This window comes from Bos indicus x Bos taurus, chromosome 17 (genome assembly GCF_003369695.1).
Source record: "Bos indicus x Bos taurus breed Angus x Brahman F1 hybrid chromosome 17, Bos_hybrid_MaternalHap_v2.0, whole genome shotgun sequence".
Lineage (NCBI taxonomy): Eukaryota > Metazoa > Chordata > Mammalia > Artiodactyla > Bovidae > Bos > Bos indicus x Bos taurus.
Window position 1 is genome coordinate 20,203,604 of NC_040092.1, and position 21,211 is coordinate 20,224,814.

A 21,211-nucleotide genomic window follows, 5' to 3' on the forward strand; every position below is an offset into this window, starting at 1 on the left:
CATACACATTTCCTTGTGTTGACAGTGGCCGAGGTGAGCAGCCGGTGCCCGCTTTCAAGGAGTAATGAGGTCTTCACTTCACCATAGTCCCCACCGCTCCCTAGTATCTTACAGCTGGTCCCCTTTACAGCTTTATGTTCCCCCTCTGGCCCATGTACTTTGAAGGCACTCATCCTGGTGTAAAGTTTGGTTTTTTAAGGATTTCCTTACTTATTTGGCTGTGCTGAGTCTTCGTTGTGGCACTAGGGTCTTCAATCTTCCTTATGGTGTTTGGGATCCTCGGTTACGGCACATGGGATCTCTTAATGGTTCCCTGACCAGGGACCAGTCCCCTGCATTGGGAGCTCAGAGTCTTAGCCACTGAATCACCAGGAAGTCTCATGGTGTAAAGTTTTGAGCTCCATATGGGAGCTCACCCTAATAGCTTGTATCGGCACAACTGTACCAGGGCAGCCCTGATGAAGAGGAGGAGATGATTTCCAAGCCAACGAACTATGGATGTTTTCCTGAGGTAAGGGAGGTTGCAGCCAGACAGGGGGAGAAAAGCAGACTTGGGAGTTTGCGGGGAAGGTGGGGTCAGAGCCCTGGCACAGCCACCGTGCCAGGGAGTGGAGTGACCGTCATTCCAGTGCCCACTTGAGCATGCTCAGCCTCAAAGAGCCCACCATGAGCAACATCTCAAGTTCCCGGGTTTCTGTCCTTGGAGCTGTCGGCTCTGACCGTGACCCCAAATCAGATTAACGGCCTCTTCCCAACACACACGCTTTGGGTCAGAGTCTGCAGAGACCAGCTGTTTGGAAGAACCCATCTGCTGCCTGATGCACTCAGCTCCGCTTCAGGGGCCAGTGTGGAGGAGGGAGGGGGCAGCGGCTGGGGATCGGGGTGCCCTGTAGCAGACAGCTCTGATGGTGAGAAATGTCCAGGGTGATGACCTGGGGTGGGGAGCAGAGTGCTGCTTATAGAATTCTCTGCATTTTTAAAATATTAACAACAACAACAAAAGCACCCCTTCACCAAATGCCAAAGATTCAGCTGGAGAGAGAGGCTTTCCCAGACCCCGGCCTCGAGCGAGGACAGCTACCCAGGACTAGGTACATAATGTGCAGGGCCCAGAGAAAAGTGAAAAGGCAGGATCCGTCGTTCACAACTGAAGAATTTCAAGGGAAGTTGCAGGTGGTCCAGTGATTAAGACTCCACGCTCCCAATGCAGGGAGCCCGGGTTCAATCCCTGGTCAGGGAACTAGATCCCACGTGCTGCAATGAAGACTGAAGGTCCTTCATGTTGCGACTAAGGCCTAGCGCAGCCAGTTTAAAATACATATATTAAAAAAGAAGAGGAATTGCAAGGTGGTGGCCAGAGCTTTAAATCAAACGTGGGGCTCTTCTGAGCACAGAGGCCCTGGGTGACTATCTGGCTTCACGACACCCCTTACCTCCCGCCACCCACCCCTTGAAGCCAGGACTACCTCTGCCCTCTCACCGGCCCCAGATCCTCACACCAGGATTAGGCCTGCTCTGGGTCTCCACAGCCCCCCAGCTCGTCTCCGTTGCCTCCTTCTTGCTTGTATCTTTGCCTGTCTCCCCTCCAGATGGCGCTTTTCCTGAAGGTCCAACTGCCACGCTTTCCCCTGACTGCCTGGGGCAGTGCCTGGACCAGAGGAAGGCCGCTGTATTCGCGCAATGAATGGTCATACAGAAAAAGTCAGCTTCAAAAATATGGCTCTTTACCTTCTGCCCACTAGGACGGCTATAATTTAAAAGAAATACACAGGAGGACCTCCCTGGTGGCCCAGTGGTTTAGACTTCGTTTAAACCACCACTTAAACAACCAATGAAACGGGCGCAGGTTCAATCCTGGGTCAGGGAGTTAAGCTCCTACATGCCCTGTGGCCAAAAAACTCAAAGATAAAACAGAAGCAGTATTATAACAAATTCAATAAAGAATCAAAAAAGGTTTTAAATAAAACCAAAAAATAACAGAAAATAACAAGTGTTGGTGAGGATGTGGCGAAATTGGACCCTCCTACTTTGCCAGTGGGAACGTGAAATGGTGCAGCCACTGTGGAAGATGGTACTTTCACAGAGTGATCATATGACCCAGCAATTCTACTCCGAAGTATAAACCTCAGAGAATCAAAAACATGGCCACACAAAAATGTGACTGTTCATGGCCGCACTGTCCGAAGTAGGCAAAATGTGAAAATAACCCAAGCATTCAGCGGTGGACGGATGGACAAACAGAATAAACAGAATGGGTTCCGTCCATACAATGGAATATTATTCAGCCATAAAAAGGAATGAAGCACTGATATAGGCACACATAGACATAGACATTGGAGAAGGAAATGGCAGCCTGCTCCAGTGTTCTTGCCTGGAGAATCCCGGGGACGGGGGAGCCTGGTGGGCTGCCGTCTATGGGGTCGCACAGAGTCGGACGCGACTGAAGTGACTTAGCAGCAGCAGCAACAGAAGTAGACATGGATGAACGGTGAAAACATGATGCTGAGTGAAAGAAGTCAGTCAGAAAAGGCCACAATGTCTACAATTCCATGGATATGAAGTGCCCAGAACAGGCGGATTTACAGAGACAGAAAGCAGACTAGTGGTTGCCAGGGTCTGAGGGAGGTGGGGGAATGGAGGGTGACAGTTAATGGGGACCTGTTTTTTTGGGGGGGAAGGGTGATAAAAAGGTCCTGGAAAGAGAGAATGGTGACGGTTGTACCACACTGTCAATGTACTAAATGTCGTGAGTGGTAAATGTTATGCATATTTTATCTTAATAAAAACAATTTTTTAAAACCTATCTTTGAATTGAATTGAATTTTAGAACAGAAAAAGGACACAGTGGGAAAACTGGGGAAATCCAAAAAAAGCTTGGCATTTCACTGCCAGTTCTGTGCCTGTGTAGGCTTCTTAGTCGTGACAAATGTGTCCCAGTCATGTGAGATAGCATAAGGCAAAGCTGGGTGAGGGTATAAATACAGCAACGCCTTCTATCATCACTGCAACTTTTCTGCAAACCTAAAATGATTCCAAAATGAAACATTTATTCTTGAAAATCATATGTAACTTCCAGAAAGGGGCTTGCTTAGTCTCCAGAAGGTTCTTTTGGCTGGCTAGGGCCCATGCTGGGGTTCACATTTGCAATTTAGGGAGCTGGAGCTGACTTCAGCCTGGGAGAGGGAGAAGAATCTGGGATTCTGAGGCTGGGAGACAGGGATGAGGTGAAGAGAGGGGGATGGGGGAGGAGGGAAGGAGGAGTCTGGGCAAGAATGGAGTTGGGCTGGGGGGATCCCCATGGAAGCGCCTTGCTGGAGAAACTCCAAGAACTTTGGAGAACAGGAATGTCCAGCACAGAGGTTGCTAATGGATAACTCACAGTCCAAAGACTAGGGAGGTGTTATATTTACCCTTGGTTTTGTAAATGTAATTGAGCCACTCTATAAAAAATCTATAAACTCTCACATGACAATTGGAAATTTCCAACTTCTCTGGAAACATCTGAAAATCTGCTAATTCGAGGCCACCTTTCTCTATGTCCCCAGATCTGGAGCTGAGTCCCAGCCATCCCCTTTATTTATTTTTAAATTTACTTATTTATTTGTGGCTGCGTCAGATCTTCGTTTTGGCATGCAGGATCTTTAGCTGTGGTGAACGGGCTGCTCCCTAGTCGTGGAACACGGGCTTAGTTGCCCCAACACGTGTCAGATCTCAGTTCCCTGACCAGGGTCCAAACCCACATCCAGTGCATCAGGAGGCAGATTCTTAACCACTGGACCATCAGGGAAGTCCCCTAGCCATGCTCTTTAAAGGGGTGTGAGCTCTCCTGTTTGCCACGATCCCCACCATCCCCTATTGTCACCAATTATGGCAAGAAAAATAAAGAATCTGCCTGCAATGCAGGAGATGTGGGTTTGATCCCTGGATTGGGAAGATCCCCTGGAGAAGGAAATGACAACCTGCTCCAGTGTTCTTGCCTGGGAGAATCCCACGGACAGAGGAGCCTGGCGGGCTACAGTCCATGGGGTCGCAAAGAGTGGGACACAACTTAGCAACTAAATAGCAACAACTGACAGAGCTTCAGTCACCACTTATCTTCGAGCTTGCACCATATTTTACGGACTAATTGAACAGATTTTCTCTGTACTATGCCCAAAGTGGAAAAGCAAAAGAGAAATCAAGACATTGTCTGATTTTTATTATATCTGGCTGGCTTCACTCACCTATGATACCTACCTGGCTCCTGGAGAGACTCAGGTTTAAGAACTCAAGTCTCATGTTTGATGGGCAGCTTTCCCTTGCAGGTTAACCTGCCTGCCCCAATCCACACCCTTAAGTCTTCATGCTCACAGGTGTTGTGTGGTTGGGATCAAACATACATATTCTTCTTGGGTGTGAATCTTGGTTCTACTCTTTACTAGCTGAGTGGTCTTGGGCAGGTGGCTTAACCTCTCTGTGCCTCAGTTTCCCCATCTATAAAGCAGGGATGACACTGTACCTACCTTTCAGAGGTTTTATGAGGATTATGTGATGCAGCTCATATAAAGCACGCACACCTGTGCCTGGAACATAACAAAAGAGGCAGAGATTTCAGGGGGTGACGAGTGCTGTGATGATAACAGATCAGGGTGACCGGGGGAAACCCCACACTCAGTACCTGACGAGGAGGAGGGGACCCATGAGCTGAGAGAGAAATGAGAAAGGATCATCTGGGAACCCAGGGGGAGGAACAGTGTATCAGGAAGAAGGAACAGGCAGTGTAAGGGCTCAGAGGCAAGAATGAGCTTGACTCGCTCAAGGAGAAGCAAGAAGGGAGAGGAGCTACTGAAAGGCAGGCAGAGGCCACAGGGAGGCGTTTGGACCTGATGCACTGAGACACCCTGGAGGGTTCTCAGCACTCAGAGGCCAGGATCTGATTGACAGGAGGGACACATGACCTGGCAGCAGCAGGCTGGTCTGGTCTGAAGCCTCTGCTTCCAGTCCCATGATCCCTGTCACAACCAGCCTGACTCAAGCATGGCTATTGTTGCCCTCTGAGCATTGCAACCCCCCACCCCCAAACCAAACAGGAAGTCTTGAGGTGGCCTTGGGCTGGGGCAGGGGCCCCTGGGATGGGGCAGAGTAGGGGATGCAAAAACCACGTGAAAGAAGGCTGCAAGGTGTATGCTACTCAGTCATGTCCCACTCTTTGTGACTCCACGGACTGTAGCCCACCAGGCTCCTCTGTCCATGGGATTCTCCAGGCAAGAATACTGGAGTGGGTTGCCATGCCCTCCTCCAGGGGATCTTCCCAACCCAGGGATCAAACCCCAGTCTCCTGTGGCTCCTGCACTGCAGGTGGATTCTTTACCGCTGAGCCACTGGGAAAGCCCAAAGGCTGCAAGGTTCCCCCTAAAGAGATCCATCTCAAATCCCTGGAAACCGTGAGAGTGACCTTACTTGGAAAAAGGGTCTTTGCAGACCTGGTTCAGAATCTCAAGGTGAGATGATTCTGGATAATTCACGTCGGCTCAAAATCCAATGTCACATGTCTTTACAAGAGAAAGGCAGAGGGAGATTTGAGACACGGGGAAGAAGGCCGGGTGATGATGAAGGCAGAGACTGGAGGGAGGCAGCCACAAGCCAGGAACCTTTGGAGCCGCCAGAAGCAGGAAGGATCTTCCCCTAGAGCCTTCGGAAGGAGCTCAGCCCTGTCAGACTTCTGGCCTCCAGGTCTGGGAAAGATATGGTTCTGTTGCTTTAAGGCACTTGCTTTGTGGTCATTGGTTACAGAGGCCACAGGAAACCAGCACACCCTTCTTCAAGGGCCCCCACCTTCCCAGGCAAGAGGTTCAATTTCTCCTTCCACCCTTGTGACACATCCCCCATTACAGGTGAGAACACCGAGGCCCAGAACGGGGAAGACAAATGGGGAAGCTCCTTACAGTTGTCTCAACCTTCCTCCTGCCTGAATTGAGCTCACCTATGTATCTTGTTGAGCAAACTCCGGGAGATAGTGAAGGACAGGGAAGCCTGGCGTGCTGCAGTCCTTGGGTTGCAGAGTCAGACACGACTGAGCAACTGAACACCATGTGTCTTGCTGGGTTTTCACAGCATTTTAAAATTTGTGTTTATTTTTATCATGGAATGGTAAGCACAGCAAAAAGAGTCCAGATAACACAATGCCCTGAAACTTTTTCATTCCCTGATCTTGGCGGGGGTTAGCTGAGGGGTCTTGGCTGTGTAGTGTAGGGTAAATCAATTAACCTTTTTGAGCTTCAGATTCCTCAACTTTAAAATGCGGAGAGAATTGGTGGTTGTGAGGATTAAATGAGATCAGACACTAAGCACCTGGTATCTCTCTAATTCCACCTGAAACCCCAGCCTGGGCCTGAGCAGGTTCTTGCTGGGGCACCCAGTTCTCAGGTTCACGATGGCTTCTTCAGGGAGGGAGCCAGAGGGTCCTGGATAAATAAGATGCTCAAGGCAGGTCCAAGCCCCTGAGGGCACGCAGGGGACTGCGCTGGCCACGGTCTGGGCCTCAGGCCTCGGTTTATTTGGCAGGAAAATGGGTACACGGCAGACATGGAGCTGGTGTATGCAGTGTGACTTCACTGGTTGTTAAAAATATTCAAATACGTCCATACCTGTTGGTAAAACACTGCCCCAGCCCCTCTCCCGGGACCCCAGACTTCTGCACAATTCAGCAAGTAAGAACTGCCACCAGGAACTTCCTGTGTCCAGTCCTAAGCCTGCCTTCTGATTGAGCTGTACTGCTGGGTAACATGTCTTGGTGCCATAGGCTGGTGAGCGTACGGTGCTCTGTCCCTGATGGAAAAAAACAGGTGGCATTTGCTGGGTCTCGGCTTTCCCAGGAGGCACAAAAGACCCCGGGGGTTTAGTGGAGACCGATCTGTTATCCTGCACAAGCCCCATGGAGACAGATGGACGGATGTGAGTGTCTGCGCTGGGGATCCTGGGGATGTGAAGGGCACCCGCACACTGGATGGGGGGAAGGCCCTAGACCACCCAGAGTCTCCCCACAATTACACCAGGCAGTGCCTGATGAAGAAACCTAACCAGGCGATGAGGCAGATAGCCCAGGAAGAGGTCAGAGGTCAGGAGTCAGAGGTAGTATACTTTATTGACCCGGGTTCTCCCAACATCTCACAACCCCCCTACAAAGCCAGACCTGGGCTTTGCCGGCGTCCCGTGCACCGGACTCCCAGACGTCCAGAGAGCCTCAGAACGGCAGAGCAGATGTGGGGAGGGCGCTGCCAGCCAGGGGAGAGGGCGCGAGGAGGGGCAAGCCAGAGGGAGGGGGTTCAAGCTGGGCACTGGGCCGGGGACCCCCCGAGGCTCCGCCAGGCCTGGCCAGCCCCTCACTCCCCTAGTTAAGGTTTGTAGTGGTTCACAGTGAGACTGGCTTAGATTTGGGGGGTGATAGGCAGGCAGGTGCCTTCCACTCCCCACCCACTGTTGGCCTGACTCACGAAGCTGGGAAGAGGGCAAGATGGGAAGTCCCTCCACCCCGCCATGTTCCCACCACCACAGGGACTGGGAAGCCCCTTCTCTCCAGGGGCAAACAGCAGAGGCCCAGTTCTCCCTGACATCCCCCCAGGCTCTTAGGGAGAAGGGCCATTCACTCCTGGCTCAGAAGTTTCCAGAACATCTCAGGGACGTTGCCCATCATTACTCCCAATTAGAAAAATGTTTTTGAAATCTAGGAGTTGATGGGGGCCATCAAACCAAGCAGTAAAAAAACCTGGTTAAGATCTTGGTTTAAAAAGGTAGTTCTACCTTCGTCTAGAAGCTTCGGGAGACCAGCCCGAGAGACCAGTGGTGTCTCTGTGCCCAGACTGGCAGGGGTGGCTCATGGCAGCAGGGGGCTGGTGGTGGCCTGGGGAATAGGGCAGGGACCCGGGGAAGAGATGCAGGAAGCGGTGACTTGTGGGGCAGGGCAGGTGGCCCTCCCCTTCCAGTGCCATGGGCTTGGGCTCAGAGGGCAGTGGGGGCGGCCAGGATGGGGGGCCCCCGTGGGCACCTCTGCCAGGCCGGCTCCGGGGCCTCTGCCCCACCAGGAGAGGCGGGGCCCTGCGGTCAGGCCTTGTGACTGCCGTTGCCTGGCGGCTCCCTGTGGCCGGCTGTGAAGTCCCCGGTGGGCTCGAGCCCCAGCATCTGCCGCTGCACCAGCCTGGCGTAGAGGCCGCCCTGGGCCAGCAGCTGCTGGTGTGTGCCCTGCTGCACCACGCGGCCCTTGTCGAGCACCACGATGAGGTGTGCCCGCTCCACCGTGCTCAGCCGGTGCGCGATGATGAGCACCGTGTGTTTCTGCAGGTTGCCGTGGATGGCCTGCTGGATCTGCGGACACAGGAGGGCACCGGCTCACACGGGCACTGCCGCCGCCCACCACCCCACCCAGTCCTGGCTCAGATCCCGGGTCCACCACATCCCATGGACGCTCAGCCTCTCTGGGGCTTCTTCTTCTCCTGGGGCTTCAGGCGAGGGCTTGCACAGGACCTGCTTCCTGAGTTTTTGTCCTTGGGGGACAGAGCTCAGAGCCTGACATGGGGCAGCACTCGGTGAATGATGGAAGGGCTCCCGACATGGTCTTCCCCTAACCTTGGCCTTGGTTAATGGTCTCACCATCAGCCTCAGAGCTCATGCCAACAAAACCAGCATCACCTGCTTCCTCATCCTTCCCTCACCCCCCAAACCTGACTCATCAGCAAATCCTGTAGCCCCATCTCCCCAGGGTCTCTCTGCTCCATCTTTCCACCTCTGCCACCGTTCCTTTTCGCTTGGATCCCGGCAACTTTCCTGGCGCGCTACCCACGTGGATTTAATACTTTTAATCAGTTCTTGTTGAACTCGCGCTCCAAGCCCTCCAAAAGCTTCTTGTCCTATTTCGGATAAAACCCAAACTCCTGGGGGGAATTTTTGGGCAGTGAAACTCTTCTGCATAACATGACATCCTGCGTTTGTTAACACCCATAGAATTCGCAACACAAAGGGACCCCAGATGTGAATGGTGACCTTGAGTTAATGACAATGCACTAATACCAATTTTCAATGGGAACTAATATACTGCTAATGTAAAATGTTAATAACAGGTGACATTGTTTGGGGGAAGGGGTATATATGGGAACTCTGTACTTTCTGCTCAACTTTCTTTAAACGTAAACCTACTCTAAAAAAAAAAAAAAAAAAAACAACCCTTTCCAGGGCCTGAACAGCTGGCGTACCCACCATGACTCTGTCCCGACCTCACCACGCTCAACCCCCACCATCAACCATGCTGACCTTGGGGGGTTGGCTGTGGACCTGCTCCGAGCCTTTCCCCTCACTGCCCCTCTCTCCCCAGGATGCTCTCACCTGGATCCCCCTGACTGGCTCCTTTCCCTTCTGGTCTCAGCTCAATAGCTCCTTGATGACCCTGGCTCTGCACGTGAATTCTGGGCCCGTGTGACCCCATCTGAACCCTGCAGTAAGGCAGCCACATTCCAGGGGGCTCCTGCAGGGCCAGAGCCTTGTCCCTGGGATGACCCCAGCCCCTAAGTGCCGCCAGGAGAACTGAGTGTCCTAACCAACACGTGCTGGGCGGCGGCTGAGCCCCCTTTCTTAGAGCACTTATGTACCAAAAGGGGCTTAGAGTTGTCAACCTTCCTCTGTCCCATGGAGATACATATGCAAATCTCCTAAAGCTCAGGAATGTCTCTCTCTGTCATTCCTTTGAAATGTAGTCATTGGAAGGATAGGGCCCCATCTCCCAGACTCGGTGGGGGACAGGAATCCTAATTCGAGTGGTTTCCCACTGTCTGCCAGCTCCCAGCCCTATGTGAGTCTCCCCTGAGCCCTGCTCCCACCCCTTCCCTGCATCCTCAATCTCCCTTTGAAATGGCTGCCCCATCACCATCATCACCCCTGCACAAATCTTAGACCTCAGCTCTTTCCCCTGCTTTATTAGCTACTGGATAAAATCTGTTTTCCCAGCTTTAACTAATGGCCGGCTATGTTTCTCAACCTCTCCACCACAGGACTGTTTCATTTTCTACATAGTACAGCCCCCAGGGCAAACTCACCCTTGTCTCCTTGTTATCTGTCTCTCGCCCTGGACTGGAAACACCTTGGGGGCAGGGGCCAATGTGACCCTGGCACCCAGAACAGCGCTGGTGCCCGGGAGGCGGGGATTAAATACCGTGTGATAAATGAATGGATCCATGGCGAGATAGGGGTAGCTAAGTCTTCAAATACACTGTGGGCCCCTTTATCAATGACATGAGAGCTGGAGTAAGACACTCAGGTTATGCGCTCCAGGGCAGAGCTCCTAATCCAGGGCCCACCTCTCCTGATTCAAACCCAGGTGCATTTGGTTTCAACACCTAGAGCCCTGAGGCTGGGCTGAGTGACCATGACCTGCGTCTCCTCCGTCCCCGCTCTCTGCCCTCAGCTCCGGGACACCCCAATCCAGGAAGCTGGCCTGGGAGAGTCCCGACAGCCACCCTGAGCCCTTCCCAGCACCTGTCCGCTGCTCTGCTCCAGCATCACCCACCACCCCACTCACCAGATACTCGCTTTCCGCATCCAGGGCACTGGTGGCTTCGTCCAGGATGAGAACGGGTGGGTTCCGCACCAGAGCCCGGGCCATGGCCACCCGCTGCTTCTGGCCCCCGGACAGCTGGGCACCCTTCTCCCCTGTCTCTGCGGGGCGGAGGCACAGGGTCAAGTGAGTGGGAGGGGAGGCTGGGTGGCCCTTGGGGAGGGACGAGCAGTCCCTTGCCTCTGCCCTTCCCTTCTGTCAAGGGAGCTCTGCTCCCCGGGAAAGGTGGGGCTGAGAGGGCCGCCGGCTGGAAACCTCACGGAACAATGCTCCCTCTTCCTGTTCATAAGGGGCAAACAAATTATGACTGTGTGCGGTTGTACCAAGATGCCAACTTTTACTTATTAATCTGGCAAAACTCCAAATGTTTGAGAACACACTGTGCTGGGGTGGCTGAGGGGGCACCCCCAGTCTTCCTGGGGTACAGCTGCTGAGATCCCTGTGCACACTCCTCTGTGTGTCCGGTTGTGCTGTGTGAGTACACAGACCACAATTACAGACACACACCTGGACCAGCAAACCCATTTCTGGGAATATTTCCTGCTCATTTACTTGCTCGCGCACTGTGACTCACCACACTGTTAACTGAAAACAACAAAACCCCCAAACCAAAAACACAATACAAATTGTCTATCAGTAGGAAACTGAGGAAACCAGTTATTTTTGAGGAAAGTATTATAAAGCCACACAGTAGAATACTGTGCAGTAGCTTAAAAAAAAAAAAAGTAGCTTTCTAGGTATCAATATGGAAAAAAAGGTATCACTTAAAAAAAAACAGGTGCAGAATATAAGGTGCTGTTTTGTGTTTTTTTTTTTTCTGTAGATGGTGGGAGGAACTAAAAACACATACTCATATATGCATAAAGAAACTCCAAAATGACATGTAAGAAATTAATGAAAGAAGCTTTGGTGGGGGCCGGAGGGAACTGGTAGTGAAGACTGGGATGAAATGAAACTTTTCACTGGATATAGTTAGGTCTAATTTTTTAGTTTTGAACTGTGTGAATAGCCCTGCTGCAAGAGTTAAAATTTTAAAATACGTTAAATCAAATCTATAAGTTAATACATTGTTCAACTCATTAAGTTAAAATACTTATTCACATAAAGTAACTATAAATAATATAATACATATACCATTTTAAAACAGTTATGTTTCGGAACTAAACTGAGGTGACGGTTTTAAAGCCCTGTGAATGCACTAAGTGTATTGATTTCTGGCCGCACCACACGGCGTGTGGGATCTTAGTTCCCTGACCAGGGATCAAACCCATGCCCCTGCAGTGGAAGCACAGAGTCTTAACCACTGGACCACTAGGGAAGTACCTGAATTGTTCACTTTAAAATAGTTAAGTTTAGGGACTTCCCCGGTGGTCCAGTGGTGAAGAATCTGCCTTGCAATGCAGGGGGTAACTAAGCCTGAGAGCCGTAACAAAAGCTCCCAAGTACTGCAGCCAAGACTCAATGCAGCAAAATAAATAAATAGATAAATAGTTAAAAACAGTTGTTTATGTTACGTGGATTTCCCCTGAAATAATAAAGAGCAGCTGGCAGAGGGCAACGCGTAGCTCAGAGGGTTGAATCCTGAGGATGGACCTCCGGCACAGTGGAGGTGATGCTCCGGGCCCTGTACCTGTATTGTAGCCGTCCTGGAGCTCCATGATGAAGCCGTGGGCGTTGGCCTTCTGGGCAGCCTCCACTACTGTCTCGAAGGGCACGGTGGGCAGGCCATAGGAGATGTTGTCTGTGATGGAGCGGGCAAACAGCACTGGCTCCTGGCTCACCAGGGAGATCTGTGGAGGAGGAAGGAGGGGGCATGGGAGGCCGGGAACGCATCAGTCCAGCAGTCACCAGGAACCTCACCAGCCCCGGGCCTGGCTGATGCCTGGGGCCTCAAGTCTGAAATCTGATCAGGGCCCACGGCCGGCGGCTGCTGCATTCAGTGGCCTCTCTTCTTTCCAAACAGTGGAGTCGACTTTCTGCACAAGCCCTCAGCCTCCCTGACCAACACACTGGGGGCCCCGCTAAGCTTGCTGCTCTGGGCTCAGCCAAGTTCCCTGACCTCCGAGACAGAGCTCATTGGCTGCCTCTGACCTGGAAGAAAAGAGAGTGATAGAGTGTGGAGTGTGCCTCTGTGAGTCTGTCCATGGCAAGAAGCAAGAGGCCAGAGCAGGCAGAGGCCACAGGGACCTCCCGGTTGGTGCCCCCTCCCTTTTAGAGACCAACAGAAAGGAACTATTGTCTCAGGGTCCCAGCTTCAGGAATGTGTATGTAGTTGGAGGATGTCACTACAATACTGTAAATAGGAAAAAGAAAAAAAATCTAATTGTCCATAAATTGAGGATTAAATGATTATAATACTTCTATAAAATCAAGCTGCTATATATATATTTTTAATAAATATAAAATGATTCTATTTTTGTTTTAAAAAAAAGTATATGTGTCTTTATATATTGTTGTTGCTGCTGTTTACTTGCTAAGCCGTGTCCGATTCTTTGTGACCCCATGGACTGTAGCCTACCAGGCTCCTTTGTCTATGGCATTTCCCAGGTAAGAATAGTGGAGTGGATTGCCATTTTCTTCTCCTGGGGATCTTCCCAATCCAGGGATTGAATCCGTATCTCCTGCGTCTCCTGTGTTACAGGCAGAGTCTTTTCCACTGAGCTACCAGGGAAGACTTTACATGTAGATATGTTTATGTAAAGATGGGAAACACACTGGAAAGGGAAGGATGTTGACTAAACTGATAATGCTGAACCGTGCCATGGGGTGGAATTCAAAAGGGGAGGTGGAGGGGATTCTCATGTGTTTGTTACAAAATTCTCTGAATATATGGGAATATAGTTAGATGGTTGAGTTCTACTGCTTTGGGTTTATGAAAATTAAAAATTTAAACAGAGGATATTCACAAAAGAGGAAATCCAAAAGTCCAAGAAACGTATGAGAAAGGACTTAAAATCTTTAGTCACCAGGAAAATGCAAAAGACCTCAAAGAACCACCTGTAGACACTCACCAACTGGTTACAGAAACAGGACTGATACTAGGTATCTGAAATTAAGTATCTGAGCGTGTCCACTATTGCAAAGCCTGAGCAGCTCTGTCCAGGAGCCACTGCCAGAACTCCGGTGGGCAGCAGCCCGGTGGTGGCATACCTGAGACCACTTCTCCACCACCTACCCCTGGTTATATACACACGAGTGGGAAGAGGTCACAATCTGCGGCCTCTACCAGCATCTACAACTAGCTGGAAGTTCTGGAGTCTCTGTGCCAACCCAGGCTCTCGCGTAACTTAACGTCTGTTGCTGATGTAAATACGTCCGCTCGGTAGCTGGTGTTTCCCGTACAGTGCACAACCTGAACACCGCCCAGGGTGTCCCTGCTCTTCTAGCAGCTCAGGATCAGATGTTGAGTGCACCTGTCTGAGAAGGTTACCCAAAACCGTAAGGTCATGAATAGCCTCCTTTAAGTACTGGAGATCATTCAAGTGTGAAAAACCTGAACTCTCTTTCACTGCTGGTGGGACTATAAAGTTGAAAAAAGAAAAAAGTAAACCACCTTAATGGCAGGAGTTACTAGAGCTGCAGATACTCATCCACTCTGGGAGAACCTACCCACCAGTGCATACCAGGACATACAGACAGTATCAGTGCTGTCCCTATCAATATTGTTGCTAAATATTGATACTAAAAAACAGGAAACACCCCCAACTGTCCATCAAGAAACAGAATGTGTAAATGGACTGTGACATGTTTACACAGTGGATTATCTCCCAACAATGAAAATGAGGGAACTACAAACACAGCCTCAACCTGGAAAACTCACAAATAACGCTGAGTGGAGGAAACAGGACACAGAGAATACACGTGCTATGACGCCAGTCAGATGAAGTTCAAAACTAGCAAAACACAGCTGCGCTGTCTGGGGAGCCACACAGCGATGGGAAGAACAAAAGAAAAGCAAGAAAGTGATGATTATGAAGGTTGGGTGAGATGGTGCTTCTTGGGAGGCAAAGAAGGGGCACATGGAGTGGGGCGGCGGGGGGCGGGGCGCTTCTGGAGTGCTGGAATGTTCTATTTCTTGAACTGGGTGGTGTTACGTTGGTGGTAATCCTTTTTTTTTCTTTATATTTTATTTGGTTGCATTGGGTCTTAGTTACAGCATGTGGGATCTAGTTTCCTGACCAGGGATCAAACCTGGGCCCCTTCCATTGGGAGCACAGAGTCTTAGCCACTGGACCACCCAGGAAATCCCGGTGATAATCCTTTTAACTATGTGTGTATCCTGAGCCCTCTTGCCTGCATCTGTTAGTGCTCGCGAGAGAAGGTCAAACAGGGAAAGGGCGGAGGAGGGCAGCAAAGGCCCGTGCGCCTACCACTCGGTGTAAGTACTTGTGGTCATAGGCGCCGATGGGCTTCCCGTCCAGCAGCACTTGGCCCCCCTCCAGGGGGTAGAAGTTCTCCAGGATGTTGACGCACGAGCTCTTTCCGCTGCCCGATGGCCCCACGAGCGCAGTCACCTTTCCTGGGGACAGGCTGAAGGAGACGTTCTGCAAGGAACACGCAGACACGAGGCGGGGCCGCTGGCTCACTCAGAGGCCCTGGTCTCAGAGGCCCCGGGCACCCTTCCCAGCCTGCCCCACTGCCGCCGCCCCAGAAGGCTCTCCTTTCTAGGCCTTGACAGCACTTTTATACTCGTCTCCTTTGCCTGGAATGTTCTCTCTGCAGAGAGCCATTGGCTGGCTCCTGCTCCTTGTTTAGGTCCCAGATCAAAAGTCACTTCCCCCGAGAAGCCCTCTTGGACTATTAGCACCATCTCTGCAGACTACCCCGATTCATTGCCTTCCTAGCATTGCTCTTGGAATCCTTTTGTTAACGCTCTGCCTTCCCCAACAAGAGCCCAACTCCAGGAGTGGAGGGACTCTGCTTTTTGTATTCTTGGCTGCACTGCCACGGCCTGCCCTGTAGGAGGTGTGAGAGAGATGGGAGGAGGGAAAGGATGATTGGGGGTGGTGGTGGGGGTATTTAGGCCCTCTCTCACCTGCAAGACTTGGGTGTGGGGCCGAGTGCGGTAGGTGAAGGTCACGTTCTCAAAGTCCACCCGGCCCTCCAGGTGGTCAGGGGCCAAGCTCCCGTCATGCACCATCGTTGGCTGCCGGTCAATGAACTCAAACACCTTCTCAGCGGCCCCTACTCCTTGCATCAGGCCGCTGTAGACAGAGCCCACGGACTGTGGGGGGAGGAGAAACATGTTCCTGACCCATTGACACCCCAATCCTAGGTCCCCTTCACCATGGTACCAGAGGGATGAAGTGGGTGCAGAGAGAGCAAGAACACAGCAGCAGGTCTGACAGGGGGGCATGGTCAAAGGAGGCTGTCCGAGCCCCACCTGCTTATACAGCAGACCAGGACCATGATGCAAAAAATGAAGACAGCGATAAAAAATACTGATGCTTTATGTGTTACAGCTAAACCTCACCACTGTCCAGCAGGGTAGGCCTTATCACCCCCCAGAAGAAGAAATGAAATTGCAGGGAAGCCAGAATGTAGCAGAACAGGAATTAGACCTTCCTCTTTCAGCTGCCACAGAATTTTTAAATTTCGATGATAAAAACAGCCTTAAATGTATACTATACATTTCCTTGGGTAAAAATATACACAAGTATAAATGTGAATAATGACTCATTTTACTGAGTGCATATATGTCTTATGAGGTAGCTGCTATCATTAGCTCCTCTGTGGTGATAAGGAAACCGAAGCACAGAGTGCTCAAGTAACTTCCCCCAGGCCACACATATGGAGAAGCAGCAGAGCCAGGATTCAAACCCCGGCGTCTGGCTCCTGAGCTCAGGCCCTTATGACCTGTGACTGCGGGTCCTGGTTGGTGAAATGGGGGTAATATTAGTGCCCGTATCATGGTTCTGTGAAGACAGTACTCAGCACATAGGGAGCCCTCAAAACACCACAGCTGTTAACATCCAGATAGAAGTACTCATATTAAGACACAAGTGCTGTGTAGACACTGTCCTCTGTCCCTCATCCCAGAGGTGGTCCCGGTTATCAGGAACTGTGTCTTTCAAGTCCTTTCTCTGTGCTTTTACAAACACATGCAAGTACATAATTAAATAATTTTGAGACGAAAGAAAACCATGAGATCAGCCCATCCCTACGACTCAGAGACTAGCTTTTGCACTAATTCTGTGTCTTGGTGTTCTCCGCACCAGTGTGCACAGCTCTGCCTCGCTCCTGTGGCTGCTGCCTCGTTTTTGTAGCACAGACGGACTGTTTGTGGCATACGGATATACCGTATTGCCCGATCGCTGGCTGACAAGCATTTAACTTCTCACTGTTATACACCGTGCCACACTGGAATCCTGGGACACATGTCTGCCCACTGCTGTGGGTGTTCCTGAAGCATGGCTTCCTTGACGCTGATTCAAATGACACTGAGGGTCTGACTGGAGCTAAGGCAAAGTGCGGTCTGCAGAAGACACCAGCCCGCCCCTGACCCCCACATCTTTGGGCTTTTATCACTGCAGGACACACAGGCTCTACCTTAGTGCTGGAGGGCTTTGTGGGGGGGTGGGGTCGGACCAGAGAACTAACACCCTCACTCTGTGCATCCTCTGGAAGTGACTGATGGCAATTTAGGCACGAGCTCCACAGCTCCCTCATCTCAGGACCTGCTGGTGGGAGAAGCCAAATTAAGAGTTAATCTACAAGGACTTCCCTGCCGCTCCAGTGGCTAAGGCTCCATGCTCCCAATGCGGGGGGCCCGGGTTCGATCCCTGGTCCAGGAATTAGATCCTGCATGCCGCAACTAAGACCAGGCACAGGCAAATAAATTTTAAAATAAAATTGAAATACTGTATGTGTGTGTGTGTGTATATATATATATATATATGATATAATCCACTTAAAAAACAAACCCACTCTGTTCTTTTTTCATAGAGCTGCTCTTTAAAGTGGGTTAAAATAAAGTCAGACCATCTGGCTTGGAACTGGGAACCCCTACGAACATGGGGGGCAGGTCCCTGAACCACTCTGAGCCTCAGCTGCTTTTTCCGGAAAGTGGGGACCCGGGGAGCACTGGGCCTCATACAGGTGCTCAGGGGCATCTTCTGAAATAATCTCTGTTGCTGCCACTCTGCTCTGCAAAGTTGCTGTCTCACGTTAGTCTCCTTGTTGGTATTATCATGTCCTTTAGGAAGAAATGCCACCTCCTGTGGACCCTGGAGCACCCCCATTCAGATCCCTCCCCCTCACCTCTCCCTCCTCCCCGGGACCCCTCCCTCCCCCAGCCAGCCCCTCACCTCCATACAGTCTCCCAGGACAAACTCATAGATGATGAAGGAGATGAGGTTGCCACTGGTCATCTGCCCCGAGATGACGAGGTGGCCCCCGTAGTAGAGGATGCTGACCTGGACCACAAGCAGCGTGAGCTGGAGGGCAGACGGAAAGCAGAGTCTGACTCACGGCGGGGCCTTGACTTAGGTCCACAACCCCATTCCCTCTGTGCCCCCGCCCCACAGGCTGCAGGGGAAGTGAGAGCAGCTGTGGACTCTGCACTCACAGTCACAAACTGCACGTCCAGCCAGCAGCAGGGACGGCCTCCCACGAGCTGGTGCCCCTCTGTCACTCACACCCTCCCCACCCCAACCAGGGAGTTCTTCCCTGCAAAGGCCCCCTGCTGGAACAGGCCATGAGCCTGGTCGGGAACAAGGCTTTCTTTGTCAGGCCCTGGCGTACACACACACACACACACACACACACACACACACACAGTTTCCAAGCGCCTCAGCGAGGCCAAGCTGGAGCTATTCGTCTCCTTCTTATTGGGAAGAGCGTGGTTCAGAGAGGCTGAGTCCCTTGGCTAAGGTCACACCGCAAGCCAGGCCAAGCAGATGAGGTCAGTATTACCAGGAAGGAGGGGCTGTGTCTGGGGTGTGCTTGCTTCCTGCCCCCTCTGGTGCCGGGGGAGTGTCTGCGAGAGGGGTGGAACCTGCATACCCGTGACACAACCCACTCGGGGTCCCTATCTGCCCCTTCCTCATTCCAAGCCAGTGATGCTGGGTCGGAACTAGACCCACAGCTGGACCACAGTGCCTTTGCACAAGCAGCAAGAGGCGCCCTTGCTGGTGGGCAGATTGCCAGGAGACTTGGCTGGCTGGATTCCAGGCCTTTCTCCCCTCTGGCTGGACACTTTTGAGGAGGGATTGCCCTGGGTGGGGGGAGGTCCCAGAAGGTCCTTATCCCCTGCTTGTCTGTAGACCACCGGCTCCTTCCTTGCCCTATATCCCAAACCCTCCTCATGCCTACCCCAGCTCTTCCCCGACAGCCCACCCTCGGGCGTGGCCAGCACACAGTGACAGGCCCCACATGCTTCTTCTCCAGGAGGAGCTGGAACGCGTCCCCAGGGAGTGAGCCGGACACTCTAGGACCTGCCGGGAAGCCGCCCAGGTCGCATCCCCAGGTGGCTTCGGGGTGACTCCCCACCTTGGCAGGGGTGTCTCCCCAACAGGGAAAAGAAAGTTCCTGCCTAGCCACCCCACACCCAGGTGAGAGGTAAGAAAGGGTGTCCTGGGCGGACATTCACAGGAGTCTACATTTCTTTCCAGAAAGATCCTCTGAGGACAAGCAGAAAGTCGGGACAGAGTCGAGTGTCACACCAGCATGCAGGGACCTGGGCTAATGTACTGACTAAGGGGTCCCCCGTCTTTGTGTCAGACCTGCCCGGGCTGGGGGCACGTACCCCGCTGCCCCAGACGTAGTACATGTAGGCTGCAGCTTCCTTCCTGTTCAGCTTGTACACCTGCTGCAGCTTCCTCGAGTACACCTCCGCCTCCTCCTCCTCGTTGGCAAAGCTCCGCACTGTCTTCATGGCGCTGATGGTCTCCTCGGCCGTGCTGCTGGCTCTGGCCAGGGCACTCTGGACCTCTTTGGAGAGCCTCTATGGGTGGGAGTGGGGACAAAGTGGAGGAGACCTCAAAACAGACAGGCACACCCTCTGCCCGAGCCCCAGGTCTCTCTGGGGTTTTCTGTCTTTAGTTGGTGTCAGATCTATGCAGGGAGTTCCAGGGACAAGGGGATGAGACCTAGCTCCCCTTCCTCCCCCATCTCCTTCTAGCATGATTTGCTGAGCTCAGACAACAGACTCCAGCTGGGATTTGGGGGTGAGCTCCTGAGCCTCTATCTCCTGAGGGATGGGCCACTGATCGTGAAGTTATCTCTAGTATTCAGAGGAAGTTATGCATGACCATACATAATCTTCTCAAAAAACGAGTCTCGATACCTGATCCTGAGCTGGCATAAGAGCAGGGATGCTCTGGATGGTTGTTCAGGTTGTATACTGCACAAGAAACACTACCTATTAAGGAGTCACCATTTACATCCAGCAACATACATTATGTGAGAGACTGAAAACTAGCACAGAGATTCCAGAACTCTTAGCTGAGTTCTAGATGGTGGTGGAAGTCACAGGCTATGAAATCTGCCCACATCGTGTGCTTATACCTGGAGATGGATGGCTGAGAAGTGGTTCCAAGTACATGACCACTGGACTGCTGCCCACAGAGTTCCGGAAGCAGTCCCTGGGCCTCGCTATTCAGGCTCTGCGACAGCTACCACACTCAGAACTTCACACCAGCCGGGAAGGCTGCCCAGGAAGCTCCTTGGCATGTCTCGTGACCTGCGAGTCACGCCCCGACCCTCAGAAGGACGCAGTGTACTCAGGCTCGGGCACCCGGGAGGAGCCACACTGCCTTGAGTCACGTCTGGCTGCGGACGATGTGTGTGGCTTGTGGCGATGACTCAGTGATGGCATCCTGTACATGGGGTACAGGTACGAGACCTAAACAGGGCTTGCTTGAGGCCGCACCCCTGAACCTGAAGGTGGAGCCTGAGGTGTGCACAGAGGCAGGGCTGCTGTGATGCGGGGCGCTCCAGGGCTTCCTGGCCCCTCCCAGGGGCTGGCAGGAAGGCAGGAAGGGTGGGGTGGAAGGGAAACTGCTGACTCCAACTCATATATTTACTTTCCCTCCTCAGGGATGAAAACAGCGAGGCCAGTGATCCAGAGCTGCGGGGGAGAGGGCCCTCCTGGGTGATTGGGCTCTGCAGGAGGGTGACACAGTGGGCTGTGGGTAATGGATTCATTTAGGTGCTGGCCTCAGGCCGTGGGCACTAAGGGTCCTGACCAAGTGGGAACCTCAGGGTCCAAGCGCCCTGCTCAGGAGCGCCCCTGTCCCCCTCAGGCCTGGATCACTGGGGAAGGGGCTGCCTGCACCTGCCTGCACCCACCCCGGGGCCCTGAGAGCTCAGAGGCACCCACCACTGTGGGAAGCAGGAGGAAGCTGAGGCCGGGGCCTCGCTTACAGGCTGATCCTTCTGACGGCAGTGCTGGGGGCAGCCAGAGGGGACTGCTGCTTGCCCGTCACTGCATCGTGGGTGAGGGCCTCGATCATGGAGGCCTGGGTGCCTCCACCCCCCCGCCCCAACCTTGAAAATACACTCTATAGAAAGAGAGAAAACTTTGCATGCAGTGAAGCCCAAACTTCCCACAAAGGCCTATACCATCTACCCATCACCTCCCGGCTCTCTCCTCACTTCTGGTTCCGGCCTCACCAGCCTTCCTGAGGCACC

The 21,211-nt window shown here is 52.3% G+C and overlaps 1 protein-coding gene across 3 annotated transcripts in view; it reads right to left on the reverse strand.

Annotated features, from left to right (window-relative positions):
• Positions 1 to 7,104: 7,104 nt before the first annotated feature.
• Positions 7,105 to 21,211, reverse strand: part of ABCB9 (ATP binding cassette subfamily B member 9) — a 41,914-nt gene continuing 27,807 nt past the window's right edge. For all 3 annotated transcript variants that reach the window (XM_027566934.1, XM_027566933.1, XM_027566931.1), the window contains exons 6-12: positions 19,326 to 19,523; positions 17,887 to 18,015; positions 15,615 to 15,803; positions 14,950 to 15,123; positions 12,210 to 12,369; positions 10,544 to 10,680; positions 7,105 to 8,340 (exon numbers count right to left, since the gene is read on the reverse strand). In XM_027566934.1, coding sequence (XP_027422735.1) covers positions 8,080 to 8,340; positions 10,544 to 10,680; positions 12,210 to 12,369; positions 14,950 to 15,123; positions 15,615 to 15,803; positions 17,887 to 18,015; positions 19,326 to 19,523 — 1,248 coding nt within the window. In that variant the 3' untranslated portion in view covers positions 7,105 to 8,079. The remainder of the gene's footprint in view (positions 8,341 to 10,543; positions 10,681 to 12,209; positions 12,370 to 14,949; positions 15,124 to 15,614; positions 15,804 to 17,886; positions 18,016 to 19,325; positions 19,524 to 21,211) is intronic.